The 18243-nt window shown below is 42.5% G+C and overlaps 1 protein-coding gene across 1 annotated transcript in view; it reads right to left on the bottom strand.

The window, feature by feature from the left end:
- Positions 1-18243, bottom strand: part of ADAMTS6 (ADAM metallopeptidase with thrombospondin type 1 motif 6) — a 191021-nt gene that overhangs the window by 134905 nt on the left and 37873 nt on the right. The window contains exons 5-6 of the mRNA XM_015410253.1: positions 17406-17489; positions 16709-16854 (exon numbers count right to left, since the gene is read on the bottom strand). Of these exons, the coding sequence (XP_015265739.1) occupies positions 16709-16854; positions 17406-17489 (230 nt within the window). The remainder of the gene's footprint in view (positions 1-16708; positions 16855-17405; positions 17490-18243) is intronic.

Here is an 18243-nt window from a genome sequence, read left to right as displayed (position 1 = left end):
TCACTAAAGGTTCCTTAATACAGATTAATTATATATTTAATGAAACAGGAGATATAACAAATGTAAACACAGCAACACTTTTTGAAAGTGTTTCTTCAGTGCAGTTCTTGTGTTTTATTATGGTAAGAAAAAACAGGAAAAGCAAATATTTCTATGTCTCCTCACCCCATGGAACAGTTCTGTCGTATTTTAACAACTAGCCATTAAATCTCATGAACCATATCCTGTGGTTAATGGGCTGTTAAGATTTTAAAGCTTTGCTAGTTCTACTGTAAATTCCTAAGACTTTCTGCAGCAGTGACAAGATGTACAATAGTAGTAAGAAGTAAAGTACTCACATTGGTATTGTAGTTTGACTGAATACAATCATTCTGACATCAGCTAGTACAGAGAAGCATCCACAGAACAAGTGAATTAATCTACCATGGGTATTGAGAAGTTCTAAATACTATTTTGGTTGTGTGTAACCTTAAATTATCATTTCAAATAAAAGTTACTATCCTTATGAATGAAGTAACCTGAATGAACTAATTAACGCAAGGGCCATGCTGTCCTTGTAACATAGCCCACAGTCCCTCCTCTAATAACGGTGCATGGAGGGCAAGTAGGCTTCCCAAGTCCCCCCGGGGGGCGGGGAACCCCCCGCCCCAGAGGCCCGTTCCCCGCCGGCGGCGGATCGGGCCTCGGGAGGAACCCCACCCCGGCGTGCACATCACCAGGAAGTGATGTTATGACGCCAGGCACGCTGGGGGCGGGGCCATGGTCATCCGAGGGAAAACTCTATGGTTTTCCCTTGAATGGTCGTGGCCCCGCCCCCACCATGCCCGGCGTCATAACGTCACTTCCTGGTGATGTGCGTGCGGCGTGCGCACGTGCACCAGCCGCAAACCGGGAGTCCCCCGGTAAGTAGCTTTGTCGACTTGGCAACCCTAAGGGCAAGACAGCATGCAAGCATAGCTGGCTTCTTGTTACAGTAGCACATCTAGAAACAGAAAAGGCAGCCACTGAGGGAACTATAGAATACATGACCACTACTAACCCCCAACCAATCATGTGAAGGCCATCCCAAGGAAAAATAATTTTAAATGAATATTGCGAACTGCAATTTGTACTATAAAGTGCATTTTTATTAAATTACATTAATAAGTATAAGAACCTCAAGAATTAAAATCGAAGTGTACGTCATTATAAAAATGACTATAGTTTGCACTTCTACACATTCTTGGATGCATCTAGAAGCTGCTTCTTCTCCAAAACTCAGAATATAGGCAAGATGTAAAGCATCTGCAACTTAAATGTACAAATCTGATATGTCCAACAGGAGTACCTCATAAAGAATACGGTGCACAAGAATGCATGGTATGTCTGAAAGCTACAGTTGGTACAGAATATTGTGGCCAGGATTCTAACTGGAGTAGGTCATAGACCACATAATTCCAAGTCTTGTTACATCTACACTGGCTCCAAATTTGTTTGCAGGCCCAATTTAAGTTGCTGGTAGGGGCCGTGGTGGCTCAGAGGTTAAGACACTGAGCTGCAGACCAAAAGGTCTGTAGTTTGGTAGTTCGAGACCCTAGTGCCACATGATGGAGTGAGCTCTCATCTCTGGCCCCAACTTCTGCCAACCTAGCAGTTCAAAAGCAAGAAATTGCAAGTAAATAAATAGGTACCGCTGCTGTGGGAAGGTAACAGTGTGTACCTCAGTGTTTAGTCATGCCATCCACATAGAAATTGCAAGTAAATAAATAGGAACCGCTGCTGTGGGAAGGTAACAGTGTGCACCTCAGTGTTTAGTCATGCCATCCACATGACAACGGAAATGTCTTCGGACGGCGCTGGCTCTTTGGCTTGGAAACAGAGGTGAGCACCGCTCCCTAGAGTTGGATTAGACTGGCTTTTGAGCAAGAGAAACCTTCACATTTACTATTGACATTCAGCCCTATACAGCTTGGGGCCAGCCTACCAGAAGGACTGCCTACCGTCCACACCAGTCATCTTTGGAGACCTAACTTTGGGTACCTCACCGTCTTGAGGCTAGACAGGTGGCAAACCGAAAAAGTGCCTTCTTGGTTGTGGCACTGAAATTCTGGAACTCCCTCCCCGGAGAAGTTCATCTGACTCCTATCACTGTATTCCACCAGAGGGTGAAGACTGTTTTTGTTTCATTTGTTTTGTTTCACATTCCCTCAATAACTCTTACTACGTCTCCTCCTTGCCTCTGTGTTTCTAAGTGTCTATATTTTATGTGTTTTATATTGCTTTGCTTTAAATATTTTATAGATTTGTTATTTAAGTACTTTTTAATGTCTGAAAAGTTTTAATGTTTGTTTCTGCCCTGTTTAATGCCTTGAAGACCCTGAATCAAGTGCAAAGGAGGCGTAGAAATGAATCAAATAAATAAATAACTTCCTTCTCTTCTTATGGTTCTTGCTCTTGCACAACCATTACACTATACATATATAAATCCTGAAATACAATCAAGGAAGGTCTATGACCTCCCCCTCCCCCCCGCCCCCTAATTCATAGCTGCCAAGCAAGTATCTCTCCTGGTGAGTTCAATCACACTCCTGAGTGTGTAAAATTCTCCTTTAAAATCTGTATTGTAAGAATATAAACATAACTAATTTAATATTAATCAATCCCCCTTTCTTTATATTGTATTTATATCTATACCATTTCATTACTTCTACTTTGCTTAAGCTACCAGTAGTAACCCTCACTTAAAACACACAGTTTTGCAGAACTTCTTTTAAAAAGCGGCACGTTACCTGAAATATAATCAAGACAAGCCTAAGAATTCTTTTGTTAGTCTAGAGCCTTCTACCTTTCTGCAATGGCTTCCTATTTAGTGAGCTCAGCTAGTTGTGCACACTGAACAGGAAACCCTCTCATTCTGCAATATATAGTATAGAGCTGTTAGAACTTTCCAGCCAAGCAGTCAGTCAATAGCATGACCAGGGAGACTGGTGTCTCTTCCAGAGTTGCCAGACTGGGTCACAGGTAGGGTGGGGAAAATGTATCCTCGTCACAGAAAAAAAGGAAGCGCCACATGAGAATTCTTACATGTGCCTCTCCAGCTTCATGAAGACTAGTTGCAGGGCCTCCAACGTTAAACCTGCCCCAGACCCATAAAACCCCTGGGAGGTCCTGCCTCTGCTTTTCCTAGATATTTTGGTCCTAGAGAAGCAGTGGTATTGGGACTCAAAAGTGGAAAAGGGGGGCGGGGCGGGTAAGAAACTGGAGGAGGGGTGGAGAATGGTTTGCATATATGCGTTAAAACTTTTTTACTATAGTATCACTAGAAAAAATGGACAAGTTTCCTGTGTTTTTCTAAACTGTGAAAGATCTTCCAATTTCATTTCTAATGCCACTTAAAAATGTTGTACTGAATGGAGATATAAAATCTTTCATGCACATTGCACTCCCTAGCAGATTCAGGCATTGAGAAGCTTCTATGCCTTTCAGGCTATTCTCACATGTTCTATCAGGAATAACCTTATATTACATAATTAACTGGTCTGTTGGCCCATAGTGAAATAAAATATAATAATAGTAACAGAAAATATCCTAAGGTTGCAGTGCAAAAAGTTACATGGATACCTAGAGTAGAATTTGTATATGCAGATAGAACTTTGACTTGGAACCAAGAAATTTTTACTACTGGTGGTTGTGGAAAGTACCATCAAGTCACAGCTGACTTAAGGTGACCCTGTGGGGTTTCAACCCTAGACTTCCTTGGTGGTCTCCCAAACAAGTACTAACCAAAGCTAATCCTGCTTAGCTTCTGAGATCTGTCGAGATCAGGCTAGCCTGGGCCATCCAGGTCAGGGTCTTCACTATTAAAGATACGAAACAATTAACATAAACTAGTGACTTTTGCTATATGTAAACCTGTAATACAGCCATACTTGGAATACTGTCTATGGTTGTGGTTAGTCAGTCTAAAAAATGGCATGAGAAAGGTTGCTTCCACATGGACAATTTGTTTTGCCTCAGCTCACACACTGTAGTGGGGGTTTTCAGAGCATCCAGATAACATCTCCCTCCTTCGTTTTATCTCCATAGTTTCCAGCACCTGCTGAGATCCAGTATCTCTAGAAAGTAGGTTAGCCCATATGTGGATGGGGAAGCATGGGATGCTGAACCATTCCACCCACATCCAGTGCCATTTTTTCTCCCTGTCCCCTTATGCCTACCATTTCCCCACCACCACTGCCAAAGCGCTTTCCCCCAGCTTAAAAAAACAACAGTGGTAAGTATATCACTATAATGCTAAAAGAATATACCCACTACCATTTTTTTAAAAAGCTAGGAGGAAGCCCTCCAACAGCAAGTAGGTGGGGCTGAGAAAACTCTGACAGAAACTACTCTTTTAAGAACAGCTCTGACAGAACTATGGCTTGCCCAAGGTCATCCAGCAGCTGCAAGTGGAGGAGTGGGGAATCAAACCCAGTTCTCCCAGATTAGAGTCCGTGCACTTAACCACTACACCATTAGTGAAAGGGAGCAAGAGTACAGCAGCACCTTAATGACTAACACAATTTGAGGAAGGGCATGAGCTTTCATGTATCACTTCTCACTTCTTCATATACAGCTGGAATATGAGTCCATCTGTCCTTATATCTTGGAGAGTGAAGTGATTTCAGATGCCAAATGATAATAGCAGACATTGCTAATGAGAGAAGAAACCTAGGTCTCAATTCAGCCCAGTAGTCTGCATGGTCTTCAGTATCGGTATTCAGCATCGGTATTCAGCAGTCTCTCTTTCTAAATCTCCCTTTGAAATTCCTTTGTAAGAGAACTGCTACTTTTAGGTCAGCAACTGAATGCCCTGGATTCCTGGAAGATTAAAATGTCCCGTCCTGCCCTCCCCCCCCCCAGGTTTTAAATGTTGTGGTTTCTAACAGTAGTAGAAAGAGTAAGATTCCAGTAGCACTTTTAAAGACTAACAAAATTGTGGTAGGGTATGTGCTTTTGTGAGTCACTGCTCACTTCTTCAGACTTATTTCCATTTATTCTTTGCATCCCCCTGAACTGAATACTCCTGTACCTAAGTTTCCTGTCTCATTACCAATGCTGATATTTCCATGCCTCTGTATATCACACCAATGCTGATATCTCCACCCACCTGCATATCACACCTAATCCAATCACGCCCGCTACTGCTATTTGGCATCTAAAATCATCTTTATAAAGTTTATATATCCGGTACCTGGCGTGATCTGGTCCATGGGGTCGCGAAGAGTCGGACTCGACTACGCGACTGAACAAGAAAACCTTATGTTACATTTTATGGCACACATGGCCCAGCCCGACAAAAGGACATTTATGTCAGATCTGGCCCTCATAACAAATGAGTTTGACATCCCTGGTCTACAGTTTACATTCCACACTGTATCAGGTATTAATCCACAATTGTCAATGTTTATCCAACCCCATTATGTCTGTAGCCAATATAAAATCACAAGCTTGCAATATTATCTGTCTCAAGTCATAATATCCCAATGTCATTGAATATATTACAACATTTTACCAACAATTCTGAATTCAGAAGAATGTTCACCACCCATTGAAACAAATTCCACTAGTTTAATTCTAAGTCTACTACCTATTGGCATTATTACAGTAAAGGGATGTTCAGTTTTTCCAGTATCAAATATCACTTGGAAATTATTTTATATAGACATTCCTTTAGATTTCAGATCTGTCATCTAGAGGAGTAATTAATTTCTCACAAATGAAGAGCTAGATAGCTTTCTAACAATCAAAGTGCCTGTTCAGATCCTACTTACAATTTAACTTAATTCTGTATATATTATGTCCAAACAAATGTAGGCTCTTATTAACATTTACTAGGTCTGGGAAATAGTAACATTAAATCTTTAAAGTTAAACAAACAAAAAAAGATCATATTTATATATAAAGGAGCAATTGCTGCCTCCAAGTATTCTGATCCTCCAAGTGCTCTCCTGGCACAATGCCCATTAGAAAGGATAGTCTGAGGTGGGGAAGCACTTTAAGGACAGCAGTTTCATGTATATTCTTTTGTTTAATAATGTTTTGACATGAGTTTAAGCAGGATCTCCTTATCTAATCTAATATAAAACAGATCTTTGACACTTATCTCTGAACCAACACTCCTACCAATTAACAGACTGTAGAACCATTTTCTTTTTAAATGGTGAACAACTTGAAATGCACATTTGACGATTATTTTAAAATGTGGATAATTAACTTTCCCAAGGGCTTTCTAAGTGGTTTTTCAGTCTGCAGTATATTGTCAAGCTAAGTGACATCAGCTCCAGAAATGAGAGGAGAGCGGAATGCTGTGGCTAACTTTATAGTTTGCCTGCCGTAATCACATCGAGGCCCTGGAATCTAGGGGTTCCCAGCATGCATTAGTGAGCTGAGCACAAAATCTGCTCATGTTGCACATATGACTGGTGCGCTCAGCCCTGACAGATTTCAAAATGTATGTGGAAACTGGGAAGGGGCATCAAGATCCATTCATCAAGAGCCAACATTGTGTAGTAGTTAGGGTCTGAAAGACCTAGGTTCAGATCCCCTCTCTAGCAAGGAAGCTTGCTGGGAGGCCTTGAGCCAGTCACTTGACCTAACCTCTCTCATAGGGTTTGTTGTGAGGATAAAATGGATGTTGTAAGCCACTTTGGGCCCCCGTTGGGGAATAATGTATGGTATGAAGAAAGTAAATATAGAAATACTGACAGCACTCTTTTTGTTGGGCAGATTTGTACTATAGAAGCAATGCATGAACATTCTTAAGTGTCAGGTCCAGAGTTTGCTCTAGTCCTTCACAGCACCTTTTAAGACATATGAGAGCAAATCCAGAAAGTGTTCTATACTCTGAAAACAAGAATGCCTAGCACCACCATGGGCCCCCAGATAGAGATTCCATCTGTCTCCCCCTTCTGACCCTGATCCAAACCAAATATATAATAACAAAAATAATTTTGCTTGTTGTTACCATGAATCTCTAGTAATAAAAGAACTGGCCTTTCAGGCCATCTGTCCATCTGTGGCAGGTATAACTCATCAGAAAATAAAGCTGCGAGACTCAAAGTTGGCCACCAGCTTCAGGATGGTTGTGGGAATTCCAGGGCCAAAAAATTAAAGGCATGGGAATATCCTGGCCGAAGCTATCTTGAGACAACCCCCCTGTGCTATTTGCAATGGAAGCTAAAGGTCTCTGTTTGTGGCAGGCATAACTCATCAGAAAATAATGCTACATGTCTAAAAGCTGGCCAACAACCAAAGAATGATTATGGAAACTACAGGGCCAGAAATGAAGGGAATCAGAACATCCTGAACCAGGTTATCTTCACAACAGGCAAAATGCAATAAGAGAGCTTTTAAGCAACCTCTCATGTGCCTCTAATACTCAGATCCCCAATTCACCATGGAAGGTTGCTTGGTAACACACTATCAGCCTGATCTACCTCACAGAGTTGTTGTGAGGATAAAATGGAGGGCACGTGAACAATGGAAGTTGCGTTGGGTCCCTACTGGGAAGAAAGACTGGGTATGACATTTGTTATAAATGTAATTTTGCCTTCCAATCAGCAAAAAAAAAAAAAAAAGATAGCTGTTGCTTTGTCAAGTATTGCTGCAACCCTTTTGGCAAGCGGAAGAACTGATAACTCAGTATTCAAACTACTGATCAATATTGTGAGTACAGCAATGAGGGTCAAGCCCCTTGTATCTACAGAAGCAGGGCCGGCTCAGCTGCTAGGTGAACTAGGCACTCGCCTAGAGCGCGGGCTGGCCCTTAGGGACGCTAGCAGGACCCATCCCCCCCGCCAAAGCCCCCCAACCCCCGCCAAAAGCCGGACCGGGTGACCGGCGCCTCCTCTTTCGTTTCTCCCTCCAGACCACGTGCGCCCAAGGATGCGCGGCCGCACCTCTTCCCCCGCAGTCCTCTTGCATCTTTTTCTCACCTTCCCCTCCCCAAAAAGAGGGGGGAGGCAGTCTCAGAATGCACCGGGCAGCCAATGGGAGGGGAGGGGCCAAGGGAGGGAGATCAATGGGAGCGGCGGAGTTGGGCACCGGGGGCCCCCCAAGGTAGCACTCTGGCTGGCTGCTAACAATAGGGGAGGGCGAACGAGCAGCCGCGACCACGTGGGGGAAGCAGGTTCGGGCTGGAGAGGCGGGCGAGGGAGCGGGAAGAAGCAGTGGCAGGACGAGGAAGCCAGAGCAGCAGTGCCCCAGCTTGCCCACTAGGAAGTCGGTGAGCCCTGCAGTGGCAGCGGGCAGCGGAGCCAAGACTCTGAAACCACAAAACGCACGCACAGAAAGAGCCTGGGGGGGGGGGGGTGAGCAGGAGAGGAGGTAGGGGCCCGCCGGGCTGGAAAGCGCAGATTCCTCTGTGGGGAAGGGAGGAAAGAAGGTGGGAGGATGAGGCAGGTGGCAAGGGCTGCTGCTCCACCACTTGCTTGTGCGGCTTCTACTGCCCAGGGGGAGGAAAGCGCTTCGCTGAGTGGCAAAACAGGAACTGAGGGTAGGGGATGCTGCTGCGCAGAAGCACATAGTCCTTGGGTAGCAACAAGCTTCTGGCTCTGGCACGCAGTGTACCCTGGAAGCTTTTAGCTTTAAAGACCTAACCAATGGCAGGCCTGCTCATGCACAGTCCCCCCCATGCAGACTGTATTGAAGACCAATGATAAATTATTACACGAATGAATTTCTCCCATCAACTTTTAAAACTGCTTCCTTCTTCAACATCAACAAATGGCAACTAATCACATGCAGAGATTCCTCAAGGCACTTCATCCTCCACCAGTTCTCCATTTTCCCTTGTGGAGCCTCAACACAGTCTTAAAAATTCTTACTGGATATCCCTTTGAATTTTCAGAAGACATTTCTACTTGGGAACTTCCTTGGAAAAGGGATTTCTCATTGCTATAACATCATCAAGAATAATTTCTGAAATAAACACTAAAGGATTGTTTCTGGACTCCGGTCAAGCCTGATTCAGACAAGAGCATGCACTTAAGAAGCCCAAGGTGCCAAGTTAGCTTCCCTATATCAGATCATTCATCTTCTAGCAAGAGGTATCAACAATGTTTTTCAGTTTATTTTGGGTACAGTACACAAGTAAGAATATTACTGCGGAACCTTGTGTCCATTTTATCTTTTTATTAAAACATCTACACTTTAACATTAACTTAAACGAATACCATCCATTGATCTTACACAGATCATTAAGGAGAGTGATTATTTGAGCCCATTAATTATTTCTTACCAAAAGCAAACAGGTTACAGGCAAGGAGCATCTTTGAATTCAATTTCAATCAATTAAGTTTCCCATATTCATAAGTTTTCGAAACCATCTTCTAGCAATAACTAGCTGTCCCACCTGTTGATAAGGCTCTCATTCTTGGATAACTTCAAACACTATACAAATCTGTACTCAATTTTTAAAAAATATATAAAAGCTGTGTTGTCATATGCATCAAAGACTTAATTCCTGTCTCCCGACCAATGTTTTGTTGTCTTGGTATTTTAGCTCTGGTTTTCATGATCTGTGTTTTTTGTGGGGTGAATGGTTTTAATTGTTTTAAAATGTAGTTTTATTGTGTATGTTTTAATTTGTTATCCACTTCAGAGGCTCTTGTGTGGGCAGAAAGGAAGAATATAAATGTTGTAAAATAAAAATAATCTACTAAAGGCCATATTATTTTGTTGCTCCTTTGTTGTTAGTCCCTCTCCAAGGGTCTCTGAAACCCTTATTTGGCATGTAGCGGAGCCCCATTTGGCTCTTCTTCTGGGCTGCAGAAGCATCCTCCATGATCTTTTTAGTTAAGACTAGCAACTGTTCCCCTGTACTTTTGGCTATGCCTGTGACAGATTGTCTATGTTTTCCACAATGACAAAATCCTTAGTAATACTATAACATTTGTACTAAAAACTTACTCTGTTGTACTACTCAAGAGTTATTTCTGCTGCTCAAACCTTTCCCATAACTTGTGTGAGAACATCAGGTGGAGCCTCAAGGCTAATCTCAGACGAATCAAAGACTCAAGGAAGGTTCCCCTCCTTTTTTCTTTGCCCCTTACAGAATGAGGTCTCTGGGGTATATTTGTGTGTCAAATTGTCTAAGGATAACCTGGCTCAGTAGATTGTGAACTGTATTAGTCCTGTCAAGAAACAGTATATCTTAAAAAAGCACTTCCTTTGATGTGCCAGTGTTTCAGCCAGCAGCCTTTTGGAGCTAATTGACTATACAAGTGATTTGTAGCTCTGCTATCTGGGGAAATAACTCAGTGGCTTCACTGAGCATTAAAAAAACATCAACTTTAGTCATTTGATGATGCTGACTTCCAACAACTGTAGGTTCTTCCGCAGAATTCTGGACCAGGAAGTCCTACGAATGGCTTTGTAGATACTCCTGCTTTTATAAATTTCACTCCTGAATGTTCATCTTAATTATAAGGAAATTTTGTCATACCTGTTTATTATCATTTCAGTACAACCAGTTCATACGATCCAACATGAACTTCAGAGAGATCAGCATGTATTTTTTCAGTACAGTAAAAAACTGATATACATCAATATATAAGTGAAAACTAAAACAGAAGACTTTATGAAAACTACTATTTAAATCTTTTCTAGTATATAAGCCATACTTGATATTGTTAAAAGGAATAACACCAATTATTAATACAGATGATAATCTGTAAACTATTTGGGAAATATGGAAGAAGCCACCTTTACTTCACAAGAATGCATGGCAGAAAAAAATTACACCACATTTTACTAATAGGAACGAAAAAGCAAGCCATGGTAAATTGGATCCCTGCATATCTAAGGGCAAGAGGAAGAAGGAAACCTGTCCTGCTACTACCACTACATTATGTTGTTTTGCTAGGAATCTTTGGCATTAGACTAAAATGTGATCATATTTTATAATCAGAGTACTGATTGACAAAATACTTTTAATAAACTTGTAATCTATCTTGAGTTCCAGCAAGAAAGGCAGACTATAAATTAAAATAATGAAAATTAAAATATTACTGTTTGGTTTCTATTCAACAAGACATCCTATCTGGATCCCAAAAGACCCACATGGTTAGAAGAGACAGGAATATGGCAAAGTTCTAGGGGAAATTGTCCCTGCTGCACCTATACTGCTTGGATGACCTCTTGCTGCAATTCCTACAGCAGAAAAAGGCACTGAAGCAAGAGGATGACTGGGGGGAAAAACCTTCATCACATCTATTTTTGCAGCAATTTTTATGACAGGTGTTTTCTACTCCTTGAAGAGAGGAGGTATATTCTTTATCCTAAATGTTGGTTCTTGATTGGAGTAACTCCATAAACTCAACAACTATGGGTTCCTAGCCTTTAGCAAGATAAGGGATACCATTACAGTGAAAAAGTGTCCCGGTCCAGCCCAGGGGAAAGGGGCCAATGAGAGAGAGAGGAGAGAAGGGGAGCCCCACAACCCCTCCCCAAGCAGGAAGACGACGAACCTCGAGGGGGAAGAGAGACCCCGGCCGACAGCAACATGTCTCCCCAGCCCACAACCTACTTGGACGGCGGTGAAGGCCAGGGTGATGAGGATGGAGCAGCGGTGCGACCACGACAGGTGGATCCACCCCCGCCTGGCAACACAGAGGGTGGACGCCAGACCCCACAGGGTCAGTCTGAGCTGCAGACATGGGGTGCCGATGCCGTGGGACATGCTGGAGCCCAGCCATGGCGGGGCACTTGGAATGACCCAGGGAGGGTCGAAGCATCGGCAAACCCTGCTGAGAGAGCTGAACCAGCGGCGGCAGCCCCCACAGAAACGGACCCGACAGGTGCCCGAATCGGTGGGCAGCAAAGGGAGGCTTGCGGGGGCGGCATGTATCCAGGAGGTAGAGCGAGGCGTGGCAGGTCCAGCGTCCCCAGCTTTAGGCGGGGCGTGACTGACGGGGAGAAGGCGGAGCGGGGGAAGGGATAAAAAAGGAAGGGAGGAGGCAGTCGAGGAGGAGGCGGACTACCGGGATGGCGAAGGCGTGTGCCAGAGAGTAAGAGCCTGTATGCCTAAGGGGAGAAACTGGATTCAGCGGGGGAAGGGCAGGTGAAGTAACCTCCCTACACAACCCCGCAGTCTGAGGCCTTCCCTCCCCTTCCTCCCAAATCCTTCCCCTCAATCCTCCGCAACCGTCTCTGACAAGGGCCCCTAGGCCAGGGCTCAACAGAGGTGCAGGCCGGGTACAGCTGCGGTAACAGGAGGCCAGTTGGTGGCAGACCACCAGAGCCCCGACAAAAAGAGATGGGTGATTGCTATGCCAGATGACAGTTTAGAATCCTCTGAACAAATGATCCCTTAACCTATTTTAAAATGGTTCTGGATGGTCCGATCTGAAAAATTCCTCCCCAAGAAAGCCCAGAATCCACCTCCAGGACAGCTGGATTCCCAGCAGTAACAGACACCAAAATGATGACCACAGCTGAGGAGAAAAGCACACTTTTGAAGAGAAGAGATTGGATTTATAACCCGCCCTTCACTCGGAGTAAGAGCAGCTTACAAACTCCTTTCCCTTCCCCTCCCCACAACAGACACCCTGTGAGGTAGGTGGGGCTGGGAGAGCGCTTTCCAGAACTGTCCTTGAGAGAACAGCTCTCTGACAGACCTATGGCTTGCCCAAGGTTATCCAGCAGCTGCAAGTGAAGGAGTGGGGAATCAAACCCGGTTCTCCCAGATTAGAGTTCACACACTTAAGCACTACATCAAACTCGCTCTGTTACTGAGAGCTGCCCTGATTGCCACAAGAAGAAGGAGATACAGAGGGAAAAGGCTCTAGAAGTCACCATAGTGCAGAAGAATCAGGCACAAACTTCTACTCAACATTCCCCTTTTAGAGAACAGGAGTCAGAGCTGCACCTGACACTGCTTCCCAAGAGAATGAAGGCAACACTCCTTGCTAAAAGCCTACATTTTGGGCTTCTACAGTGGGTTGCAGGGAGGATTGCATTCCTACCACTGCTGAAAGGGGAAACCTTCGTCCATACTGGGCTCTGATATCAATTCACTGGCATATTGCCCCTTCCTGATGCTCTCCAGCAAGGGTGCCACCTCACCTTCCCCCTTCAGCAGTGTACAGTGATGGGATCTGGAATCCACCACTCAAACCACTATTGATTAAAACTGCTCCAAACTTCTTTTATTCTTGATGGATTAGTTGTATTCAGGAACAGAAATGATTACTAAAGGACAATAGGGAAATGGCAGAGAAGCTGAACGACATTTTTTGCCTCTGTTTTTACTGTGGAAAATGGGAGGTGCTTGCTGATCTGAGTTGGACTGAGGTGACATGAGAGGAGGTTCTATGACTGATGGACAAATTAAAAACTCGCAAATCACCAGGCCCAGATGGCATACAGCCAAGAGCTTTGAAAGAGCTCAAATGTGAACTTGTAGATCTCCTGACAAAAATATGCAATCTATCAGTAAAATCTGCCTACATTCCCAAGGACTGGAAGGTAGCTAATGTAACACCCTTCTTTAAAGAAGATTTCAGAGGAGATCTGAGAAACTACAAGCCAGTCAGTCTAATGTCAATACTGAGTAAGTTGGTGGAATCTGTTATTAAAGACAGAATTAATAGGTATATTGATGAACAAAAGCTATTGAGGAGAAATCAGTGTGGGTTCTGTAAGGGAAGATCTTGTCTCACTAATCTTTGAGAGGGTGAACAAACATGTGGACAAGGGTGACCCAGTAGATGTTGTTTACCTAGACTTCCAGAAAGCTTTTGATAAAGTTCCTCATCAAAGGCTCCTAAGTAAACTCAGCAGAAATGGGATAAGAGGACAAGTGTACTTGTGGATTAAAAACTGGTTAATTAATAGGAAACAGAGGGTGAGTATAAATGGGCAGTTTTCACAGTGGAAGGTGGTAAGGAGTGGGGTACCTCAGGGCTCAGTACTAGGTCCAGTGGTTTTTAACTTGTTCATTAATGATTTGAAGTTGGGAGTAAGCAGTTAAGGGGCTAAGTCTCTGGATAACTCTAAGTTGTTCAGGGTGGTAAGAACCAGGGAGGAGGAGAGCCCGTTTAATGTGGTGGTTAAGAGCAGTGGACTCTAATCTGGAGAACTAGGTGCATTTCCCCACTGTTCCACATTTAGCCAGCTGGGTGAACTTGGCCCAGTCACAGTTCTTTCAGAACTCTCTCAGTTCCTATAAACAAGTCTAGCCATCACCACTAGCATAACCCTAAGAGCTAGAACTTGCAGCTGCCAGACAATCTTTAGTTCTCCTGGCTATTCTATACACAATGCCATACAATAAACTAATTAATTGATTAATTAAGAACCAGGGAGAACTATGAGGCGCTCCAGAGGGATCTATTGAGGCTAGGTGAGTGGGCATCAACATAGCAAATGAGGGTTCAACATGGGCAAGTGCAAAGTAATGCACATTGGAGCCCAAAATCCTAACTATATGTTAATAGGGCCCGAACTGGCAGTAACTGACTGGGAAAGAGATCTTGGGAGTTGTGGTAGAGAACTCACTGAAGATGTCGACTCAGTGCGTGACTGCAATTAAAAAAGGCAAATGCTATGGTGGGGATTATTAGGAAGGGGACTGAAAACAAATCAGCCAGTATCATAATGCCCCTGTATAAATCTATGGTGTGGCCTCATTTGGAATACTGTGTACAGTTCTGGTCACTGCACCTCAAAAAATATATCACAGCATCAGAAAAGGTGCAGAAAAGGGCAATTAAAATTATTATGGGCACGGAACACCTTCCTTATGAAAAGAGGTTAAAGAGGTTAGGGCTCTTTAGCTGGTAGAAATGACAATTGAGAGGTTATATGATAGAGGTTTACAAAAGTAAACATATGATAGAGAAGGGAGAGAAAGAAGTACTTTTCTCCCTTTCTCACAATACAAGAACTTGTAGGCACCCAATGAAATTAATGAGCAGTAGGCTTAGAAGTGATAAAAGGAAGTACTTCCTCACCCAAAGAGTAATTAACACATGGAATTCACTGCCACAGGAAGTGGTGGCAGCTACAAGCACAGACAGGTTCAAGAAGAGATTGGATAAACATATGGAGCAGAGGTCCATCAGTGGCTATGGTATACACTATGTCAGGGGCAGTAACGCTCTGTATTATTGGTGCTTGGGGGCAACAGCGGGAGGGCTTCTGGAGTTCTGGCCCTGCTGGTGGACCTTCTGATGGCACCTGGGTTTTGACCACTGTATAACACAGAATGTTGGACTAGATAGGCCACTGGCCTGATCCAACATGGCTTCTCTTATGTTCTTATGTTTTGATGAACAAAACGATATAACAGAGAAGTTTATTTTGGAGCTCTTCAGAATGCACTTGGGTCCTCACCATTCTGAACAATTTGGTGTTATGTGCACAGCTAACCAGTTTGCTGCTCACCCTTGGTTCCAGATGATTTATGAATAAATTAGAGTACTAATCCCAGTAATGATCCCAGCAGAACATCACTGCTTGCTTTACACCAATGCAAGAATGATCTATTTACTCCTCTCTGCTTCTGGTTGTTTAAACAGTTTTTAATCCATAATAGCATCTTATCCCATGACTGTCTACTCAGCAGCCTTTGGCAAGGAACCTGGTGAATAGCTTTCTGGAAATCTAAACATATCACATCTGTTACCCCTCTAGAAAAATTTCAAAAGACTGGTTAGAAAGGAGTTTCCTTTTAAAAAGCCACACTGATTCTTCCTCTATATGTTGTGTTTTTTTAATGTACTTAATAATCCTACGCTTAGCAACAGTTTCCACCAATTTACCTGTAAAAGATGTTAGGTTCACTGGCCTGTAATTTCTTAGATCACTTGTTAAAAATGTGGCATTACATTTGCTACCTCATGGAAGCATCACTAATTTGTGCCAGCTAAGAATATGTTCTATAATATTTTGTTCTAAGACTTCAGGAACAAATCAACTGTATGATAACTAGTATTTATTTTTCTTCTACTCTGTTCTATATTATTTTAAAACATTCTGTTGAAAAAGAATTGTGTATGCAGAAAATCATATTAATTCATTTCAAGATTATATTATCGCTACATTTAACAAAATTAAAGCTGAAAACCATGTAACCCAGGGGTGTCAAACATGCGGCCCGGGGGCCGGATTAACACACACACACACACACACACACACACCCCCGCGGGCTTCTAACAGGCCCGCAGGGGAACTGGCTGTCTTCTGCTTCTTCTTCCAGTTCTGCTGCTGCTGCTGCATCATCGTAGGTTTGCAGCTTACAGATACACACCCGGACAGCATACTCAAGATTGCAACAGCACAGACATTTTGAAGCAATAATTCAGAGCAAGACGTGTCAGTTAGCAGACACTGTTAAATAAACAAAATATTGCAAGAGTGCTAATGTTTTAAGCATGTTTTTATTTTAATTTTTAAAAAACCTTCTGTTTGCGTCCTTGATAAAGTTTATATCTCCACTACCTGGCATTACATTTTATGACACACATGGCCCGGTCCAACAAGGTCTCATTTATGTCAGATCCGGCCCTCATAACAAATGACTTTTTCCACTACTGAATGGAAAGTAGAACGTAAACAATATTTTTACTCTATGCATTACTAAAAATGCAAACACTTCTAGTTTTCTTTCTTTCTTTGTGAGTGTGAAAGCAAATAAATGAGAAAAAGAAAAGAGAAGAAATGAGAGAATTTCAACAAACCATACCTAGTAATAAGGACCGCATTATCATGGTGGGCAATTCCATTTTCTGGAATGGTGTTTCCATCACTTTGGTGAGAGAGAATGGATTTCTGCCACTTACAGAAGCTATCAAGGGACTTGTCTGCATGGTGATTTATCTCCAAGTTTGGCTGCAATACAACATGCATACCAGAAATGTTCCAAACAAATTACTAGGGTAAGCGGTTAAGACTTCTGAAGTCTAAAACTGATCTATAATTAGAGGCAGTGATTTCTAGGAATAATTTCTTCTTGCCAAACTTTATCTCTGTTCAATCTGAACTACAGTTTATTTTGTGCAAGCATTTTATCAATTTCACATAAATACTTGAATATGATTTTGTCAAAAGTAAAAATTACAGAATAGTTTCAAGCATTAGCTTTTCCTCTACACACAGAGATATGTGGAGGGAAAGCACAGCAGCCCTTAAAGTTTCAAAATACAGAAACAGGAACAATAACAACTTTCTAGTCTCCCAAATATGAAATTTTCACTAAATACAAGTGAAATGTTAACCATTTTAAATGAACATCTTTCTAAGTGCCTGTAACTTTAGATCACAGATTTCTGCAGATTAACTTCATTATTTTATACTATATTTCTAAACAATAATGTGGTGCATTTTGTAATAACTGGATGGCATAGTTTAGGCATCTAGGGCATATGACAACTCATTCTTACCTGATCTTCTGTGAGGACAATTAAACGAGTCACTATAATATTCACAACGTTTCCTAGGCTGGAATCGCGATAAAGTTTGGCAACCTGACCTCCAGAAAATAAGAAAAGACACAAAGTCAGACAAAAACATATGCAATTTTTGTATGTTTGAAAATAATTTAATTAGGCAATGAGTTATCATTCAGTACAGAATATTAGTTATACTACATAAAGTCCTTTCAAGTTTGAAAGGCAGGTTGTGAAAGGAAGGAGAGTTTTCTCCAGCCTCAGTCATCACCAGCCTAAACATCCCTTAAGAAACTTGATACCACCCCACAACATTGTTCTGAAAGGTTGTTAGTAAGTGCTTGTAATTATGATGGAGTATGGGAAAAATACGTACTATCCCATAAGTCACCTAATGGAGCAAGTCATGCCATTCGCTGCTAAGCATTTTGGGTAGGTTTTTTTTTTTTTACCATAATGTTGTCCCAAGTGCAATACTTTACTTTTTCCATAAGAATTAATGAAAGCCATTTACTGATACAAAGACTAAACATGTTCTGTGCCCCTGGTGTCACCAGGCATTAACAACCAAGCCATCTTCTTCTGCAGTTCACTACTCTGGGTCCCATTTCTTGGGTCTAATTTTTACTGCAGCGGTAATCTTGTGTCTGGCCTGTATCATCTGAAATTTCAGGGAAGGCTCACATGTTTCATTGTCGTTCTATACAATTAAAAATCCCTGCAAATATAAAACTAGCACATCAACACACAGTTCTTCTAGACATCCAGTTGTCTATGTGCAGGGACTTTCTGCATAGAGGAACATTCAAGTACATGAACTTCCACCTGCAGT

Source organism: Gekko japonicus, unplaced genomic scaffold (genome assembly GCF_001447785.1).
Source record: "Gekko japonicus isolate JY-2015 unplaced genomic scaffold, Gekko_japonicus_V1.1 scaffold179, whole genome shotgun sequence".
In the NCBI taxonomy this organism is placed as follows: domain Eukaryota; kingdom Metazoa; phylum Chordata; class Lepidosauria; order Squamata; family Gekkonidae; genus Gekko; species Gekko japonicus.
This window is presented reverse-complemented; position numbering and strand designations above follow the sequence as displayed.